General features: G+C 42.1%; 2 protein-coding genes across 2 annotated transcripts; both read left to right on the top strand.

Annotated features, from left to right (window-relative positions):
• The first annotated feature begins 2,986 nt into the window (after nt 1-2,986).
• On the top strand, nt 2,987-8,751 carry LOC130744255 (uncharacterized). The gene is made up of 3 exons (XM_057596447.1): nt 2,987-3,067; nt 3,483-3,590; nt 8,398-8,751. The coding sequence occupies exons 1-3, from the start codon at nt 2,987-2,989 to the stop codon at nt 8,749-8,751; spliced, it is 543 nt and encodes a 180-aa protein (XP_057452430.1).
• Nucleotides 8,752-18,323: 9,572 nt separating this feature from the next.
• On the top strand, nt 18,324-18,845 carry LOC130744254 (uncharacterized mitochondrial protein AtMg00310-like). The gene has a single exon (XM_057596445.1). The coding sequence runs from the start codon at nt 18,324-18,326 to the stop codon at nt 18,843-18,845; it is 522 nt and encodes a 173-aa protein (XP_057452428.1).
• The last annotated feature ends 1,043 nt before the right edge of the window (nt 18,846-19,888 follow it).

Below are 19,888 nucleotides of genomic sequence, written 5' to 3'. Positions count from 1 at the left end.
CATCTTCCTCACGTCTCTTTTCTTTCTCTTCACCGCACGGCTACCGTGTGGACCCCTTGATGAGGGTGGTGGAGGAGGATGTTCTTACAGGAGAGGTGGATGTTGAGACCGGCTCGACTAGGGCGGTGCGCAGGACAGTTAGGAGGGAGGTCGTGGACTTGGACACCGAGATGATTACGGTGGATTCCGACTCTAACTCCGAGAGCAGCGGGGAGAGCTACTCGCCGAGCAGCGATGAGGAGGAGGAGGAGCTATGAGTTGAGCTGGGAGGGTAGGTTAGGCTAGCGTCATTTTTGTGTAGAGCTCTGATCGTCTTACTTTTTGGGACAGGGTAGGTTCCCGATGTGTGGCTTTTTGTGTGGTTCTTTTGAGGAGGATCACAGGGAGTTTGTCGGAGTATAGGGGTCTTTTGTTTCAGGCCATTTTTGGGTGCCGACTTTCTCTCGGATGACTGTATATTTGATACTTTTACTTACAGTGTTGGTTTGTATATATTTGCCTGCGGGCACACTACTTTGGAGTCACTGCGAGTGCGCGTGACGGGAGAATGCAGCTGAGGCTGTACATGTGGATATATTTGTATATTGGTTAGCTAGTGTTGGGTTATGTCTTTATTTTCTATCGCTTTATTTAAAAGGAATCAAACGGAAAAAAAAATTACCTGTTTTTCCGCGTAAAGTTTATTTTTGGTTACTAAAGTGACACCTGGAAATCGGGGTGTTACAGCGAGGGTGACGTTGAGACGTTAAGTTGTTGTAAGTGATTTGATAAGTAATCTTGAGGATAAATAGATTAACTGAGGAAGATGATGGGATAATGTCGTTGCGAGATGTTGTGTTAATTGATTTAGCAAGAAGCTTAGCGTACGTGTTATTGTTAAAAGCCTCAATGAGTATCCTAATAGAGATTGAGAACTCTAAGGAAAACGAGAGGAATAAGTATACGTTATGTGAACTTTTCTACTTTAGCAAAGGTATATGATTTGGTTTTAAAATCGTTTCAGTAAGTCAAAAGCTTTTGAAGCATCTTAAATTGTGTTATTGTTTGTTGTCATTATGACGACTTGTCTTGATTTCTGAAATTGATCCTAATGGGTTATAACCATTATGGGGATTAGGTTTAACATACGTTCGCTTGGAGTCAAATGCCTGAAGTCATAGTTTAGACTTTAAGTCAGTAAGTTAACTCAAATAGTAATTACGTTATGTGTTCTCATGAAGGGTACGAATGACGGGAGCGCTTGACGACGAAGCTAAAGAATAAAAGGAAGCGAACCGACACGGGAAAGCAAAGATGTGTTGGGATTGAAATTGCAGTTAGTATGAGAATTGGCTAAGGTGAGGGCTACTCACTGAATACTAGATAATGCTTTAGGTGTCGACGAATTCGACTTGATTTATTGTTTATGCACTTGATTGTGATTGACTGGGAAATGTTTTTTGAGGCTTCGGCTGACAATGATGATCATTTATCGCTGGAATTGTTTTTGATATTGATACACATGTTATGTGCTAAATTGTTAATCTAGGATGTGTTGATATTGATTCACATGCTATGTGCTAAATGGTTAATCTAGGATGTGTTGATATATGTGCCATGACTGTTTGATTGTGTTACTTTGATTATGAAATTACACATATATCTGTTGTACGTCAGATAGGATAACGGGCAGTTATGCCAAATTTATCATGAGATTTTGGGAAAGTTTGACGGGACGAACGGAGGTTCGGGCCTTGTTATTGTTTTAGTGGATCGAGACCTTCTCTGGGAGTTACTTGGGATTATGGTATCTTTTAAACTCATAAGATTAGAGATAAAACTAAATGGAAACTATTTTACAAGGAAAATTCATAAGACACTAAACAACCTCTGAACCTTTAAATAATGATAACAATCTCGGATGAAAGTTTAGGGTTTGAATATTAGTTTTGGAAAAAGAGAAGTGTCGTCGAATCCAAGTTTTGGGGAAATTAATAAGTTTCTGAGTATGTTAATACTCTTTTGCTCGAGGAGCAGTTTTGTTGTTTGGCTATCTAAAAGATAAGCCGGGAAATTAATAAGTTTCTGAGTACGTTGATGTTCTTTTGCTCGATGAGCAGTTTATTGTTTGGCTATCTAAAAGATAAGCCGGGAAACAGATAGTTTCCGAGTATGTCGATACTCTTTTGCTCGATGAGCAGGTTGTTGTTTGGCTATCTAAAGGGTAAGCCGGGAAACTATAAGTTCCAAGTACATTGGTACTCTTTGCTCGCTGAGCAGTTTTTGACCATCGGATGGAGATGAGTCGGATGATTCGAGAAGTCATCATGAGATAATACAATTTTTATATTTAATTGTCTTTTGTCGCAAAATCGACATTTACCTTAAGGTATTCTTTTTAAAAACAATAAGTTAGCTAGAACACGTGACGACGTGACGAGTGAGGTCGGAGACGTTGTTTGGCTAATCACGTTGCATTCATTCCCACATTTCTGGGGTTAATACACGGTGGGATGCCGGACCTCGGTGGATTCCAAAATGGTCATAAGACCCGGATTTCCACATAAGAATACTGCGGTGATTCTTAGTAGCAGACGGAAATGGCAGGCCTGCGGGTATATTGCTGATCTGACTACATTTTGTTTGGTATAAGAGACGCCCGAGCGGAAATGGTCCCACTATGGTCGGTGATAGGACTGACTCGTTGGTGCCCATCCTTCCGGATTGCATCTTGTTCCTCGTCATCTCATTCATGCACCATGCATACTGACTTAGTTGCCGAGTGTGATTGATACTTGTTAATCTTATCTGATATATGTTAGTTGTCAGTAATTATCATTTATATTCAATTGGAAGATATATAATTTATAATGTTATCACAAACTTCTAAGCCTAAGTAGCTATCCCTTAAACTTTATCTATTGGATGTAATTCTTTGAGTTGACCCTTGCGCCTTCTGTTTGTGTTTTGGCGGACTACGCCCATTGTCAGACAACGATAGGTGGTGATGCGAGCAGATGCTAATCCATGTCGAAGACCTATAGAAGACTCGAAGAATAGAGTCGGGTGTAAGGCTAGAGCCTTTTGGGTAAAGAGCTTATCATTGTTGGTTAAAGCTTATAGGATTATTTTATAAGTATTGTTTGAAGTTTTGGGTAGGTTTCGGTGCATTGCTATCTTGCGATTCTCCGATGTGGAAATCGTAGGGAGTATATCGGATTTATGAGTCATTGCATAATAGATTCCTCGTTGAATCTAATTCTATTCGTTAGGTTTGTAAGTTGGGTTCATCTGTTGTTACCTCCGGGTACTTGCCTTGTTTAAGGCTGGATGTAAATTTATATACAGTTGGGAGTATGCATTTCATGATTTAGAAATACTTTGAAAAGAAAAAAAAAACTCGCAATTATAAATCTCTTTTAGAAAATATTGCATATTTACTTTAATAGGTTACTAAAGTGACCCCCTGAAATCGGGGTGTTACATTTACATTTTTTATGTAGGAAAATTCGACTGAAAAGAAACCTGATCATTGGGACTTATTTGAAAGGACTCACAAACGAAAAAATGATCCCACAAAATGGGTTTCCCCATTAGCAGAGCAGTTTGCGGTAAGTTTCTATATTTTGCCAAATTTATGATGATTACATGTCATTTTTGTGTACTTGGTCCTGATCTGAACTTGCCCTCAATCACTTTATCAAAGCTAAACCAATCTAGAATAGTGCAGAGGACAGTCCTAAACATTGTAGGGATTGAAACTTACAATGTTGGTTGGAATGCTCCTTTTGGGGTTTCAGTGGAAGTGACTTGGAGTCACTTCACTATTGCCAATGGTGAAAGACAAGTCTTGTCTGTCCTCTTGAATGCAACCCTTAACAGTGTAAGACCCAAGTTTTTAAGCTTAGAATAAGTGGAAGAGATTTCCATTCACGATTAGGTTTGACGTATTGAGAAGGGAAACCTGAACAAAAGTTTATTAAAGGAAATATATTTATGAAGGAGAAAGTTCAGGAAAAGTCAAAGGATTTTATCGAAGTCGATTTAAGTTATAGTACGAACGTTTTACGCTTAAACCTAGGTCAGAAACCCTAGTATATAGCTAATTTTCACTTTTAGGCACGATGGCAGTTAATTCCAAAAATCTTCAGAGAAATGTTAGAATTTCTCTTCTTCCATATATCACAATCGTTTCGAGGCGAAACTCTAGGATCTACGCACGTCCGATTCCAATCATCGGAAGTTTGCCGAAACCGAAACCCTGGTATTTCAAAACCCTAGAATTTCTCGACAATGAAGACTTTATCTATTCAGAGCTTCAAATGAATATTCTACACGTGTACACCCATTTCTCTAGATGATTTCAATCTTTCTTCAGAAGGAAGTTTTCCATTCCGACATTCGATGCAAAAAGCAACTTATCGGGTAAAATAGTTTTACACCGACTTTGCACCGACTTTGCATTAGTTGCCAAAAATACAAGGAGACATCTTCTTAGCTTAGGAATTCCTTTGCCAAAACCTATCTTAGAATTCATGGAGAATGATGCCGGAAAAATCTGATTCGCGAAACTTTCATTTTCCCGCGAATTACCATTTTCTATATATAGCAAGAAAGGTGAGAAAAATTACAAGAACTCCTCCATTTTCTCGCCAAGGCCGCGAGCTCCATAGAAGGAAGAGGAAGAAGAGCTTTTCTTCAAACCTTGCTTGATCGTCGATCAATCAGTTGCTGCTTCAAGGCTTCGAGGTATAGTCGCTAATCCTTACCTCCGATCGCTTTTTCCATAGCTTTTCTGTAGAGTTTTCTGAGTGGATAGTTTATGGGTTTTTGCAAAACTATCCTGAATCTTTCATTTCTGATTCTAAACCTCTTCTATATGTGCCCAAGATCACTTCTGCCGGATTAGATTTTCCGTTATGTCGCCGGAATTCCGCCGGAATCAATTTTAGCCTTAAATACCCATTTTTGGAGTTTTTGAGGTAAAGCTTCAACCTTTAGGCTAAAAAATATCGCCTTAGCTTAGTGTTAGTAGGATTAGTTGTCATAAACGTCGTTAGTAACGTCCCTGCAAAATTTGGTTTTTGGGATTTCAGTTTTGAAATTTCTAAGTTAAAAATCATGACCAAAATACCCCTGCGACAGTTTTTGATCCGATAATTTTTCCGAGTTCAGAATACCCTTAGTTACGGCTTATGAAAGCATAGGAACCAAGTTTGATCGAAGAAAAATCGAGCCCCATAATTAGCCAAAGTGGCCGAGCCCTATTAAGGGGGAGGAAGAAATTTCCTTTTTCCGAAAACTTGTCTTTCGCGCTAGATTATCGTACCTTAGAGTATAGATTACTTCGTGTAACCTTAGTAAGTATCGATAGCTTAGTTCTCGATAGATTCTGATAGTATTTCTGTGACTTTGCTTTAAAGGAACTTTTGAGGAATTTCCTGAGGAGCAACGCTTTGCTTGTGAACAAGAGTTAGAAGATAATCCTGGAGAATCTGCAGGTGAGGGCTTCTCACTGAATCTCTAGTTAATGCTTAGGGTCGATGTTTCGACATTGTTTACTGTTTATGCACTGAGATTGTGTGTGATTGAAAATGTTTTCTGAGGCTTCGGCTGACAATGTAGATGATTCATCTACTGAATGTTTTTGAAGATTGACTTACATGCTATGTGCTATGTGGGTAATCTAGGATGTGTGGTGCCTGCTTTATATGCTAAGTGCTAAGTGTTAATGTTGAGATTTCTTGATATATGACATGTTGTTGATTGTGATGATTTAAATATGCTTTACACTGGAAATTTGAGATTCTGAATGGTGAGAATAGCGGGCAGGTCATGCCGATTTTATTTTGAGAGTTTTGAGAAAGTTTGATAGGACGAACGAGGTTCGGGCCTTGATTTTGTTTAGTGGATCGAGACATCCTCTGGAAGCGACTTGGGATTGGGAGATCCTGCAAATGTATAAGACTTGCGATAAGACAAAATGGAATCTATTTTATAAAGAAAACTCGTAAGACCTTAAATAACCTCTAAATCTTTAAGTAATGATAACAACCTCGAAGGAAGGCATTGGAAGTGAAATCTTAATTTTGGAAAGCGAGGAGTGTCGTCGGATCCAAGTGTTGAGTATGTTGTCGTTGTGCTGTTGGAGCAGCGTTTGATGTTGTGCTGTTGGAGCAGCGTTTATTGTTGTGCTGTTGGAGCAGCGTGTGTTATTGTGCTGTTGGAGCAGCGTGTGTTGTGGTGCTGTTGGAGCAGCTATGTGTCGTTATGAAGTGTGTCTTATGGTCGCAGAATCGACTTTACCTTAGGGTAAGCTTTTAGAGACTTTAACTTCCCTAGAACACGTGGCGACGTGTCGAGTGAGGTCGGAGACGTTGTTTGACTAATCATTTTGCATACATGCAACATTAATGAGGTATTAACACAGGACGTACTCTGGACCTCGTCGGTTTCCAAAATGGTCATAAGACCCGGAATGCCGTGAAAGAGCGTTTGTAGACGTCTCTTGTAGCAGACCGAAATGGCAGACCTACGGATTTACTGCTGATCTGACTACCCCTGTTGGTGTAAGAGGCATCACGGGCCGAAATGGCACCACCGTGGCTGGTGAAGGGCTGATCCGATGATGTCCATCCGTTCCGGATTGCATATTGGTTGACTGGGTTAACCTGCATACATATCACGCAACATGCATACTGACTTAGTTGATGAGTGTGGTTGCTATTTGATAAACTTACTTGGAACATGCTAATTGTTATTATTGTCGTTATGATTTTGTGGAACATGCAACCCTAGGAATGATATCTCTAGTTATAAGCCTAAGTGGCTATCTATTAATTGTACCTATTGGGTTTATTATCTACATAGTTCTTTAGAGTTGACCCTCGCGTCTTCTGTGTGTGTTTTGGCGGACAACGCCTTTTGTCAGATGAATATTGCGGACTGGTACACCATGGTCCACCCTTCGGGGGGGATTAGGTATGAGATGATCGATCAGGACGACCCCGGGTCGTGGGTGGTTGACCCCGCGAGCCATCGAGCGACGTATTCGGGGCGCATCATGGAGGACCACGTGGACAGTGGAGGACTCTTGAGGTCAGGAGTGTTGAGGCGATGCTCTATCAGCTTCAACTTGCCACCGGGCGTTCACTGCGGACCAGGATTCGGAGGAGCACCGCCGCCACCGTCATCTTCAGAGGAAGAGGATCCCTCAGAGGAGATTCCAGTGGGAGTGCCTTCGGCAGGGTCTAGTGCACCCTCTGTGGCGATCATTGATGATCAGGGTTCGGGCCCTAAGCCCGTGAGTCCAGCATCGGAGCGCACTGCGGTTGCGAGGGGAGGACGGATAGGGTTGGTAGACTTGGTCGTTCTGAATTCTGATTCAGACGACGATCATGCTAGCACATAGTTTTGAGTGTTGGTATGAGCTCCTCGAGTTAGGATTAGTGTAGGAGTAGAGTTTTAGCTCTGACAGTCTTGCTTCATTTGTTACGTAGGGGACAGGGTAGATCCGCCTATAGCTTTTTGTGTGGTTTCCTTACGGGAATCACAGAGAGTTGGTTGGACTTAGGAGGTCTTATTTTCAGGCCGTTGGGTCAGCTGATTCTCAGTTTTGAGGGATGGTGTTGCGGGCACTTCACCCTTTTCATTTGGTTTGTATATATTGCCTACGGGCGTCGCACTTTTCTTTCCGTCACTGGAGGTTACTCGTGACGAGGTTGTTACTTACAGCGGGGGCTGTTTATATATTGTATATTAATTCTATTGTTTTTCGCTTTTGGGTTTTATTTAATTCAGTCTTGTCTTAGTTATTATCGAAAAAAAAAATATTCACGTTTTTCCGCATTAAGTTTATTTTGGTTACTAAAGTGACGGCACCGAAATCGGGGTGTTACAAACAGCATTGTTGCCAGCTTTGGGAGGATTGGGTTGTTTGGTAATCAAGGTCATGTTGTCAATATTGTTGTTTCAGTCACTGTCAAAATATCAAATAACATCACTAAGAGTTAATAAGGGTGACATTTAGATTATCTGTGTTTCTATGGGGTTCTAAAATATATTAGCTATTTTTTGATTCATTAGTCATGTAAAGTTGTTAAAATTTAACCTTGTATAGTTATAGATAGATGTGATCATGTGAGATCAGTCTTCCATTCAGGGTTAATTTTGGAACCAAACAGCCATCGCCCATTAGAAGCATGTATTCTATGGGTTCTAAAATATGCTAGCTATTGTTAGCTTTGAACAACCCTTTTGTAGGTGCAAAAATAGATGCATGTATTTGACAGGCAGATTGTTTGTCATCAAAAACATGGTTGAGATGTTAATATCTAAACATGGCTTAGATTTTTCTAGTTGTCCTACTGCTGTAGTTTTCAGTTTTCATGATGTCGAATATCTAAATCTTATGTGAAGGTTGATTTTGAAACACAAATTGTTGCAAGAGACTCACAGGAGAATGAAGATGGTGCCCACAAAAAATCAAATGATGACATCTACTTAGAGGTTGTTGGGGGTGCGAACAAGAAGGGGCGGATTTATGGATTAGGTGCAGAGGCTGGAAAGTTCAAACATTCTAAGGCCACATCATCTCATGGCGTCTCACCCTCAGAGTATGAGACAATGAGAAATCTTGTTTCTACTTTAACAGAGGAGAACAAGAAGCTAAAGGGAAAAATGAAGACATATGATGAAAAATTTGAATACATGGACAGATTCATGGAGAGCTTTCCTCAAAGCCTGGCTTCACGCTGTAAGATCAAGTTTTGATCTAGTAGTACAACTCTATGTTTTGATGATTACAAGTTAACCTTTTGATATGAACAATTGTGGTACTCTAACGTGTTTTTCTGAGTGTGCTATTTACAGGCTCTGACCTCAACTCAATCTCACACAAATCAGAAGCACTGTGTATAAAGGGTAACCCAAGCAACGCTTTCGCATTCACCATGTTCAGTATGAACAGTGGAAAAGCTTCAGAAGTTCTGAAGCCATACAAACTCTGATGTGGACTTAGTCGCTAGAAGCTCTGAAGATCCAGAAGTTCTGATAACCAAGAAACACTGAAGGTTCAGATGTTCTGATGGTGCAGAAGACTCTGAAGATCCAGAAGCTGAATAGTGGAAACTCTGAAGTCCAGAAGCAAGAAACTCTGAAGGCCATGTTCTTCCCTCTGAGTTCAGAATCGGAAGATACAATGGTCAGAGGATCTGTGCTTTCCCTCTGACTCTGATCAACCGGCTTCACAAGTTCCAATATGAAGTATTCCCCTGATCAGAAGTCTCCTAGGTTAAAAGGTCAAGTCGCTATCCAAGTACAAAAGCAAGTGTACCTTCCTGACGACCTACCTAACGTTCTCAGCCACAGCAGAAGCTGGATTTTCCAGAACTACCCTCCAACGGTAGCATTTCCCATGCAACGCTCAACCCTAATCCTTGGAGTATATATAGAGGCTGAAGATTGAAAGAATCGGCGAGAACACTAGAAGCAACACACACGCGCAAGACATATTCAAAATATTCTAAGCTTTCTTTCATCTGAAATTCATTGTGTTTACTATCAGCTTTTTAGAAGCAAATCTCTTGTAAACATTTCTTTGATAAACAGTTTGTTTAGTTCCTTTAGGAGATCAAGGTTGATCGGATCCTAGAGAAGACTAAGAGAGTGAATCTTAGTGTGAGCTAAGTCAGTGTAATTGTTAGTCACTTGTAGGTTTCAAGTGCAGTTGTAACTCTTACCTGATTAGTGGATTGCCTTCATTCTAAGAAGGAAGAAATCACCTTAACGGGTGGACTGGAGTAGCTTGAGTGATTTATCAAGTGAACCAGGATAAAATCCTTGTGTGCTTCTCTATCTCTTATCTTTAGCACTGAAGTTCTCGAAAGATTTGTCTAAATCTTTAAGGTGGTAGTTTTGTACTGAAAACGTTATTCAAACCCCCCCTTTCTACCGTTTTTCATACCTTCACACGCTCTGTTGAACAACCACCTACAAATCAGCATAACATAAATGATGAAGAATTAGAGGATGATTTGGATGGCATTTGATTTAGATGAATATATGTATTTGATACTATGTTTTTAATTATGCTAGAAATTTTAACATGACTATGTATGGATTCACTACTATGGTTCTATATGTTAATGAACATGATATTAGATATGAAACTTCAAATCAATAGTATATTTTGAATTACTACATTTTGGGGAAAATTTTCAAATTGAATTGTTATTGCACAGGAAAAAAAAACTGCTAAAAATAAAAATTTGTCATTTACCCAGTGGGAAATTAGCGACGGATTTTATCCATCTCTACCATTGATAAATTAGAGAGGGAATTTATATAAAAATGACAAGTAGTTAGCGACGGAAAATTCCGTCGTAAACAGCGACGGAGAGCTACATTCCGTCTTAAATAGCGACAGATCGTTCCGTCGCAAATAGCGACGTCTAGTTATATTCCGTCGTAAATAGCGACGGAATCTTCCGTCGCTAATAGCGACGGAATCATCAGTTAATCATGTAAACAAATTAGCGACGGAAATTAATACGTTTGCGACGACCGGTTTCTGTCGCTATTAGCGACAGATTTAATATTCCGTCGTTGAATTTTTAGCGACGAGCATTTACACTGCGGATGCCCTTCCGTCGGTAAACATTTAGCGACGGATTTTGCCCGTCGCTAAATAGCTTTTTTTTAGTAGTGTGAGTTAGAGCCACAGACGGCGTCAATGTTCTGGTCTAAGGTCAAGGAATGGATATCATATATCCTAATAAAACCCTAGCAAAGCTAAGAGAATATGACTGATGTAAGAATAAGGGAATTATCTCATTAACGATAAAAAATGTGCCTAGTACTAGGTGAGGACCCCCCTTTTTTAGTAGGAGTGGTCCTTATCTAGAATATTTCTGGATTCGGGACTTACATACAAGGCTCAAATCCCAATGCAAATAAGACAAATACACATAATACAAGTGTGAATAAGACAAAATGAACTTGGGGCCACCTCTGTAAGTCAGGACCCACGTCTTCACTCTGCGTCCATCCGCTACCCCGAATACCCGCCCAAGGGGTATCAACTCTAACGGGCGGGGCTAAGGGCTTGTACTAGCCCGCCTGGTCCATTTCTAGATATAGAAAAATGCTTAATAATACAAGAAAGTCACAACCAAATAAAATAGAATGCAATTCATTGGTTTAAGTCTCATATTTTTTAGCAAAGTATTCCATGATTTCTGTCAAACTCCCAATACATTTTAGCCACTGCATCATTCTTAACTTTTGTAAATAAAAATATTCGTACTAAATAGCACCACTCTTCTACATATCTAAGTGTGAATAAGACCAAATGAACTCGTACTAAAGTGTGAACTCATACTAAAAGCTATAAGTGTGAATAAGACAAAATGAACTCGTACTAAATACAAGTGTGAAGAAAAGAAAGGTGGAAGGGATTTCAACTTTGGAGGTGCCAAAGCTTTCTGTTCTGGAATAAAAACTCTAAGGCAAGAATGAGAAGTTGAACATGCATTATACATTACTGGCTCCCAATTATATAGTTGGTGAACTCAAACGCTAGTCAAAGATACATTACTAAGTTGACCAGGCTACATTAATAGGGGAGGAAATCAGGGAAATAATAATTAACTCCTTTGACTAGTCTTGGGGATAAATGGAGGATGAATCTAAACTACACCACATGCTTGGTTGTCTTCCTTTGGGGCCTCCTTACTTCATTCTTAGGTCATTCATCCTACTTGGAGGCACACTCGGTCCAATCCGAATCCATAACGGTACACAGCCCCCCAAGGCTTGTGGCTAGGAACTAGGCACAAAAGCCTTTAAGCTGATTGTTGGTTTCGAGACCTTGACTTCTTTAATTCCTTAGACTGTGTGGTCGGTCGTCTGTAATGAACATTGCATTGCTGCTTTTGTACGATTTTTCTTATCTTTCTCCGGCCATAAATGTGTAGCATCTGTCAAGCGATTCGTTTTGGCTCTTTTACGTGTTGTTCGCTTCTCTAACAATGATCATTCGTTTATTGGAGGTCTCGTAACTCTGGTATCGTAAGCCCTTTGTCCATGTACTAGGACTCGATGTGCGACTGACAGAGTTTGCACGCACCAGAGTCGGCGAAGATCGACTCGCCTAGCTCAAGGCCACGTGGTGAGACTCGAGCGCGACCGAGGTCGGTGGAGATTGAACACATTTGATGGGGAGACCAAATGGTGAGGGTCGACACACGACCTGAGTCGGCGGAGATTGAACACACTTGAGGCGGAGATGCACTGGGCTAAGTGGTGAGGATCGGCGCGCGACACGGGGTTGGCGAGGCTATAAATGCACCGGGCATGGGGCGAAGTGGTGAGGCTCGACGCCCGACACGGGGTCGGCGGAGGTTGTAAACTCACCTGGCACGGGGCCAAGTGGTGAGGGTCGACGCGCAACACGGGGTTGGCGGAGGTTATAAACGCACCGGGCACGGGGCCAAGTGGTGAGGCTCGACGCGCGACACGGGGTCGACGGAGGTTGTAAACGCACCTGGCACGAAGCCAAGTGGTGAGGGTTGACGCGCAACACGGGGTCGACGGAGGTTATAAATGCACCAGGCACGGGGCCAAGTGGTGAGGCACGACGCGCGACACGGGGTCGGCGGAGGTTATAAACGCACCGGGCACGGGGCCAAGTGGTGAGGCTCGACGCGCGACACGGGGTCGGCGGAGGTTGTAAACGCACCTGGCACGGAGCCAAGTGGTGAGGGTCGACGCGCGACACGGGGTCGGCGGAGGTTGTAAACGCACCTGACACGGAGCCAAGTGGTGAGGGTCGACGCGCAACACGGGGTCGGCGAAGGTTATAAACGCACCAGGCACGGGGCCAAGTGGTGAGGCACGACGCGCGACACGGGGTCGACGGAGGTTATAAACGCACCGGGCACGGGGCCAAGTGGTGAGGCTCGACGCGCGACACAGGGTCGGCGGAGGTTGTAAACGCACCTGGCACGGAGCCAAGTGGTGAGGGTCGACGCGCGACACGGGGTCGGCGGAGGTTGTAAACGCACCTGGCACGGAGCCAAGTGGTGAGGGTCGACGCGCAACACGGGGTCGGCGAAGGTTATAAACGCACTGGGCACGGGGCCAAGTGGTGAGGCACGACGCGCGACACGGGGTCGGCGGAGGTTATAAACGCACCGGGCACGGGGCCAAGTGGTGAGGCTCGACGCGCAACACGGGGTTGGCGGAGGTTATAAACGCACCGGGCACGGGGCCAAGTGGTGAGGCTCGACGCGCGACACGGGGTCGGCGGAGGTTGTAAACGCACCTGGCACGGAGCCAAGTGGTGAGGGTCGACGCGCGACACGGGGTCGGCGGAGGTTGTAAACGCACCTGGCACGGAGCCAAGTGGTGAGGGTCGACGCGCAACACGGGGTCGGCGAAGGTTATAAACGCACTGGGCACGGGGCCAAGTGGTGAGGCACGACTTGCGACACGGGGTCGGCGGAGGTAGTAAACGCACTGGGCACGGGGCCAAGTGGTGAGGCTCGACGCGCGACACGTGGTCGGCGGAGGTTGTAAACGCACATGGCACGGGGTTAAATGAATTTTGCTTGACTGACTAGTTTTTATAGATAGGGCAAGCAAGCCAGGCGCTCTTTGTTTAACTCAGCAACTTACGAAGAAGGCCAACCTTGTTGGTGATAGTTTGAGTGTTCAACCGAGCCCAACATTTTTCCGTCAATTCTTGCAGCCTCTGCAAATTGTTTTTCACAGTCTCGTGTATCCAATACACATTGACTTGCTTATTCATTAGTCATAATAATTAAATTCAATGAGATCAAATAAAAGCGTATAATACCATATTTAAAAAGTTGATATCATGCTGTTACAAGAAGGAAGTGAGTAGAGTCCACGAAAGACCAGTTGCAAAATGAATTAATCCTCTAATTATATGCCTTAAAAGTATTGAAGGTATGAAAAACGATAGAAAGGGGGGGTTTGAATAACGTTTTCAAGATAAAACTTCCACCTTAAAGATTTTAACAAATCTTTTCGAGAACTAAGTGCTAAAGATGAGAGATAGAAAAGCACACAAGGATTTTATCCTGGTTCACTTGATAAATCACTCAAGCTACTCCAGTCCACCCGTTAAGGTGATTTCTTCCTTCTTAGAATGAAGGCAATCCACTAAACAGGTATGTGTTACAACTGCACTTGAAACCTACAAGTGACTAACAATACACTGACTTAGCTCACACTAAGATTCACTCTCTTAGTCTTCTCTAGGATCCGATCAACCTTGATCTCCTAAAGGAAAACTATACAACTGTATATGAAGTTCTTGTTTACAAAGAAAGTTCTTCTAAAAAGCTTATAGTAAACACAATGAAATTCAGGATGATAGAGAGCTTAGAAGGATTTGAATATTTCTTGCGCGTGTGTGAATACTTCTAGCCACTTCTTTCAATCTTCAGTCACTATTTATACTCCAAAGATTAGGGTTGAACGTTGCATGGAAATGCTACCGTTGGAGGGCAGTTCTGGAAATTCCAGCTTCTGCTGTGGCTGAGGATGTTAGGTAGGTCGTCAGGATAGTACATATGCTTTTGTACTTGGATAGCGACTTGACCTTTAAACCTAGGAGACTTCTGATCAGGGGAATGCTTCATGTTGGAACTTGTGAAGCCGGTTGATCAGAGTCAGAGGGAAAGCACAGATCCTTTGACTGTTGTATCTTCTGATTCTGAACTTAGAGGGAAGTACATGGTCTTCAGAGTTTCTTGCTTCTGGACTTCAGAGTTTCCACTATTCAGCTTCTGTATCTTCAGAGTCTTCTACACCATTAGAACATCTGAACCTTCAGTGTTTCTTGGTTATCAGAACTTCTGGATCTTCAGAGCTTCTAGTGACTGAGTCCACATCAGAGTTTGTGTAGCTTCAGAACTTCTGAAGCTTTTCCACTGTTCATATTGAACATGGTCAATGCGAAAGCGTTGCTTGGGTCACTCTTTATACACAGTGCTTCTGATTTGTGTGAGATTGAGTAGAGGTCAGAGCATGTAAATAGCACACTCAGAAAAACACGTTAGAGTACCATAATTGTTCATATCAAAATGTTAACTTATAATCATCAAAACATAGAGTTGTACTACTAGATCAAAACTTGATCTTACAAGTAGGGTAGTGAATATCATTAATGAGCAATTAGTAATAATAAATAAAATAAATATCATTCACTATATAATTAATCACTAAAAATTATATACCATAAAAAAGTAGTCATAAATATAATTCACTGAGCCACCGCCGGTAATTGATAACTGAAGCATTTAGAGAAATGGTCAACCACCATTACGTTAACAATCATAATTTATGGATTTCAATTTAGGAAAATCCCAATGATCAATGATATACCATAACTGTAATTTAGGAAATTATGAGACAATAACTGATTAATGATAATTTTAAAAGTGTTAAAGATGATAATAAGAAAAAGTTTTGCAATCAGGTAAATGTCCTAACAAATATAGAAAAAATAATTTCTAAAACTGATGAATGAGAAAATTTGTCCGTTGATTCATTACGATAGCTGCAAGTACGCTGCGTGGGTGGAGGTTCATCTTGCAGCGCGTCTCATGGCATGCCCTTGGTGAAACAATATGGATTGAGTATGTTCGCCCTCCCAGGTGACGCAAATCGCCATGGTAGTGAAGTGGTGCTATGAGGGCTCTTGATACATCAACCTGCAGAGATTAGTAGCCTATTGAATAAATGAATTCTGGTGTTAAAATGTCCCAGATCCAAGAAACAGGTTGATGGCGTACGTGAACTTGTCACCCAACCTAGCTATTGGAATTCTCCCATGGTAATAATCTACAAAGATTTTATTAATAAAAACGGGTTTACTGATCATAGAGTATATGAAACAAGGAATAAGTTTCACACAAATTAAAAGTTGATGCCAATATAAATTTCATGATGCGAGTTATTACGGTTTGGGAGACAAACTACCATTCTTTAATTTCTAAGGTCTTCATGGTGATGGAAATTTGGAGGAGCATATTATCAATATATGAACAATACTTATCTCATTTAGAAGGTAGAACCTAGAGCTTTGAAGAGTCACCATCCATGACTTTCGTTCACATTTCTTGTGAGTTCTTCTTGGTTGTGGAGGCGGGGATCATTTTACCGTGCCCCACGGTGGGCGCCAGTGTTCTGGAATAAAAACTCTAAGGCAAGAATGAGAAGTTGAACATGCATTATACATTACTGGCTCCCAATTATATAGTTGGTGAACTCAAACGCTAGTCAAAGATACATTACTAAGTTGACCAGGCTACATTAATAGGGGAGGAAATCAGGGAAATAATAATTAACTCCTTTAACTAGTCTTGGGGATAAATGGAGGATGAATCTAAACTACACCACATGCTTGGTTGTCTTCCTTTGGGGCCTCCTTACTTCATTCTTAGGTCGTTCATCCTACTTGGAGGCAGACTCGGTCCAATCCGAATCCATAACGGTACACTTTCCAAGATGCCATGGATGTTTGCGGCCTCACGGACTTGGGATTCTATGCTTACAAATATACTTGGTGAAATCGAAGGAAAATGCCAGACACAATTGAAGAGAGGTTGGATAGAGCCTTAGCAAATGAGAAATGGAGACAAACCTGGAACTTCTCAGAGGTAGACCACTTGCCAAGATTCAGGTCAGATCACAACCCTATTGCTATTACAATATCAAAGAGAAAGAAGAAAAGAAGGAGAAAAGAGAAAATGTACAGGTTTGAAGAGATGTGGCTTAGAAATGAGGAATGTGAACTAATTGTCAAACATTCATGGCCAGGAGGGGGCAGTAATATTCAATCCAAGTTAGGGCGTGTAGCTGCAAATCTTTCTGAATGGGCAGAGGTCACAGTGGGAAGCATACCAAGGAAGATTAAAGACTTGATGAAAGCACTCAAGAAATTACAGGCAGTAAGGCAAACCGAGGAAGTAAGGAAAGAGACACTAGAGAAAGAGAAAGAACTTGAGGAACTCCTAAAACTCGAAGAGATCATGTGGAGCCAAAGATTAAGAGCTACTTGGCTAGCCCATGGAGAACGAAACACCAAGTTCTACCACAGGAAGGCATCTCAGAGGCAAGCAAGGAACCTAATAGAGAAAATAAAAGATGATACCGGGGTGATTTGGAGAGAAGAAGAGGACATAGAGGAGGTGCTTACGGGCTACTTCAAGAACCTTTTTACCACCACAAGCCCTACCAATTGTGAGGCCTTAACCATCCTAGTAAAGGACAGAGTTACAACGGAACATAGATGTTGGCTAGATACACCGTTCATAGAGGAGGAAGTAAGGATGGCATTGAAACAAATGCACCCTACTAAGGCACCGGGCATTGATGGCACCCCGGCACTCTTCTACCAAAAGTTCTTGCCACTGATTCAGGAGGAGGTGTGCAGCCATGTACTGAGTATCTTGAATGATGGAAAAGACCCAAGCCAGATAAATCAAACACTAATCACACTCATCCCCAAAGTTAAGAAGCCAGAGCATGCCAAAGATTTCAGACCCATAAGCCTTTGTAACGTGGTCTTTAAGCTGGTCACAAAGACACTTGCAAATCGGCTCAAGGGTATTTTGCCAGATATTGTGAATGAGACCCAAAGCACCTTTGTCCCGGAAAGGTTGATCACTGACAACGCCATTGTGGCGCACGAGTGCTTCCACTATATGAGAAATAAGACAAGCGAAGCCAAAGGTTTTATGGCACTCAAAACGGACATGTCCAAGGCTTATGATCGCGTGGAATGGCCTTTTCTTCAAAGCAATTTGGAACAAATGGGCTTCTCAACAAAGTGGGTAAATATGATTATGGGGTGTGTAACTACGGTGTCTTTCCAAGTAATGCTCAATGGCCAACCTTGCAAGAGTTTTACCCCGAAAAGAGGATTACGCCAAGGGGACCCTTTGTCACCATACCTTTTCATCCTTTGCTCGGAGGTTCTATCGGCTATGATTAATTCGAAAGTAGCAGAAGGTTGTCTCCATGGAATCAAGATCACACCATCAGCACCAATGGTCTCCCACCTACTCTTTGCCGATGATAGCATTCTCTTGGCAAGAGCAACGATGGAGGAAGCAACAATTCTCAAAGGTATCCTACATGACGATGAGAATATTTCCGGAGAAAGAATCAATTTCGACAAGTTTGAACTCTCACTAAGCCGAAATGTGCCCAGTCCCCGAATTATTGAGCTTGAACAACTCCTTGGTGTTTAGGCGGTTGAGAGTCATGAGAAGTACTTAGGATTACCGACAATTGTAGGAAGATCCAAGATGCAAGTCTTCAATTTTGTTCGAGATAGAATCTGGAAAAAACTCAAAGGTTGGAATGAGAAGGCCTTATCGAGAGCAGGGAGAAGTGTTCTCATCAAATCAATTGCCCAAGCTATTCCATCTTTTGTCATGGGACTCTTCTTACTTCCATCCACTCTTTGTTCCCAAATTGAAAAAATGATCAACAATTTTTACTGGGGAGGAAATGCTGAGACTAGGAAACTAAATTGGATAAGGTGGGACAGACTTGCAACCCCAAAGAGCATTGGGGGCCTAGGATTCAGATCCTTTCACAACTTTAACAAAGCCATGTTGGGCAAACAATGGTGGTGGCTGATGAGCAGAGGTGATTCCTTCATGGCAAGAATTCTAAAAGCTCGATACTACCCTAAGTGTGACCTGGGAGAAGCAAGGAAATGTACCAGCTCGAGCTTCCTATGGAAAAGCTTGTACTCAGCAAGAGACATGATGAACAAAGGCAGCTTATGGAAAGTTGGAGATGGCCAAAGAATTCAAATATAGTCTGATCCTTGGGTGTCAGGATACAACAGTGGAAGAATACAAACAACCAGAAGTGAAGATCATAATATTACAAAGGTGAGCCAACTAATTAACACCTCCAACAGATCATGGGATGAAGCACTGATTCGACCCATTTTCCTCCCTATGGATGCGAGTAAAATCCTCCAAATCCCCCTTCCTAAAGAACAAAGGAGAGACAAGATCATCTAGAAGGACAATGTAAATGGTGTGTACAGTGTAAAAAGTGGTTATAAAATTCTGCAAGGGCCAAGCAGTGATATTGGAGAAGCAGGACCCTCAAACTTGAGGGGATCACATATGTGGAAGAAGATTTGGGCTGTGGAGGTGCTGCCAAGCTGCAAGGAATTTATTTGGCGAGCCTGTAAAGAGGTTCTCCCTGTCTACGTGAATCTATAGCGGAGAGGAATTGAAATAGACACATTATGCCCAAACTGCGGTGAAGAAGAAACGACAAACCATGCACTACTCACCTGTCCCAGTACGAAAAGAATTTGGTTTGGATCACACTTGAGCATCCAGGTACCACAATATCTAAACACAAATTTTAAAGGTTGGCTAGAGGCAATTTTGGAACAGCCCAGTTCAGAAACAATGGCTGAAGTTTTCAACTTAGTTTGGACAATTTGGAAAAGGAGAAACACAAAGGTTTTTGAAGGTCAGCTTTGGGATTTAGAGCAAACTTTGACAAAAGCTTCTCAAATTCACATTGGACAGGATCAGAAACAAGAGGATTTTGGCAAAGAAACCTCACCAACCACTTGGATACCTCCAGGGACAGGACAATACAAACTCAACGTTGATGCTGCCAACAAGACCACTGGGACTGTAAGACCCGGATTTGCAGAACTGGATTTAAAGTTAAATTTCCGACTCACGCGTAGAATCAGTGTAAGCGTGACAGGAGTTTGCTGTTTGGGAAAGTTCAATGAAGAAGAAAGTTCAGGAATTGCTTGAGGATAGTACCATAGTCGTTTTAGGAGTTCGTGCGAGTCGTCTGCACACCCGCCTTATGGCAAGAGTGT

Source organism: Lotus japonicus, chromosome 3 (assembly GCF_012489685.1).
Source record: "Lotus japonicus ecotype B-129 chromosome 3, LjGifu_v1.2".
Taxonomy (NCBI): Eukaryota; Viridiplantae; Streptophyta; class Magnoliopsida; order Fabales; family Fabaceae; genus Lotus; species Lotus japonicus.
This window is presented reverse-complemented; position numbering and strand designations above follow the sequence as displayed.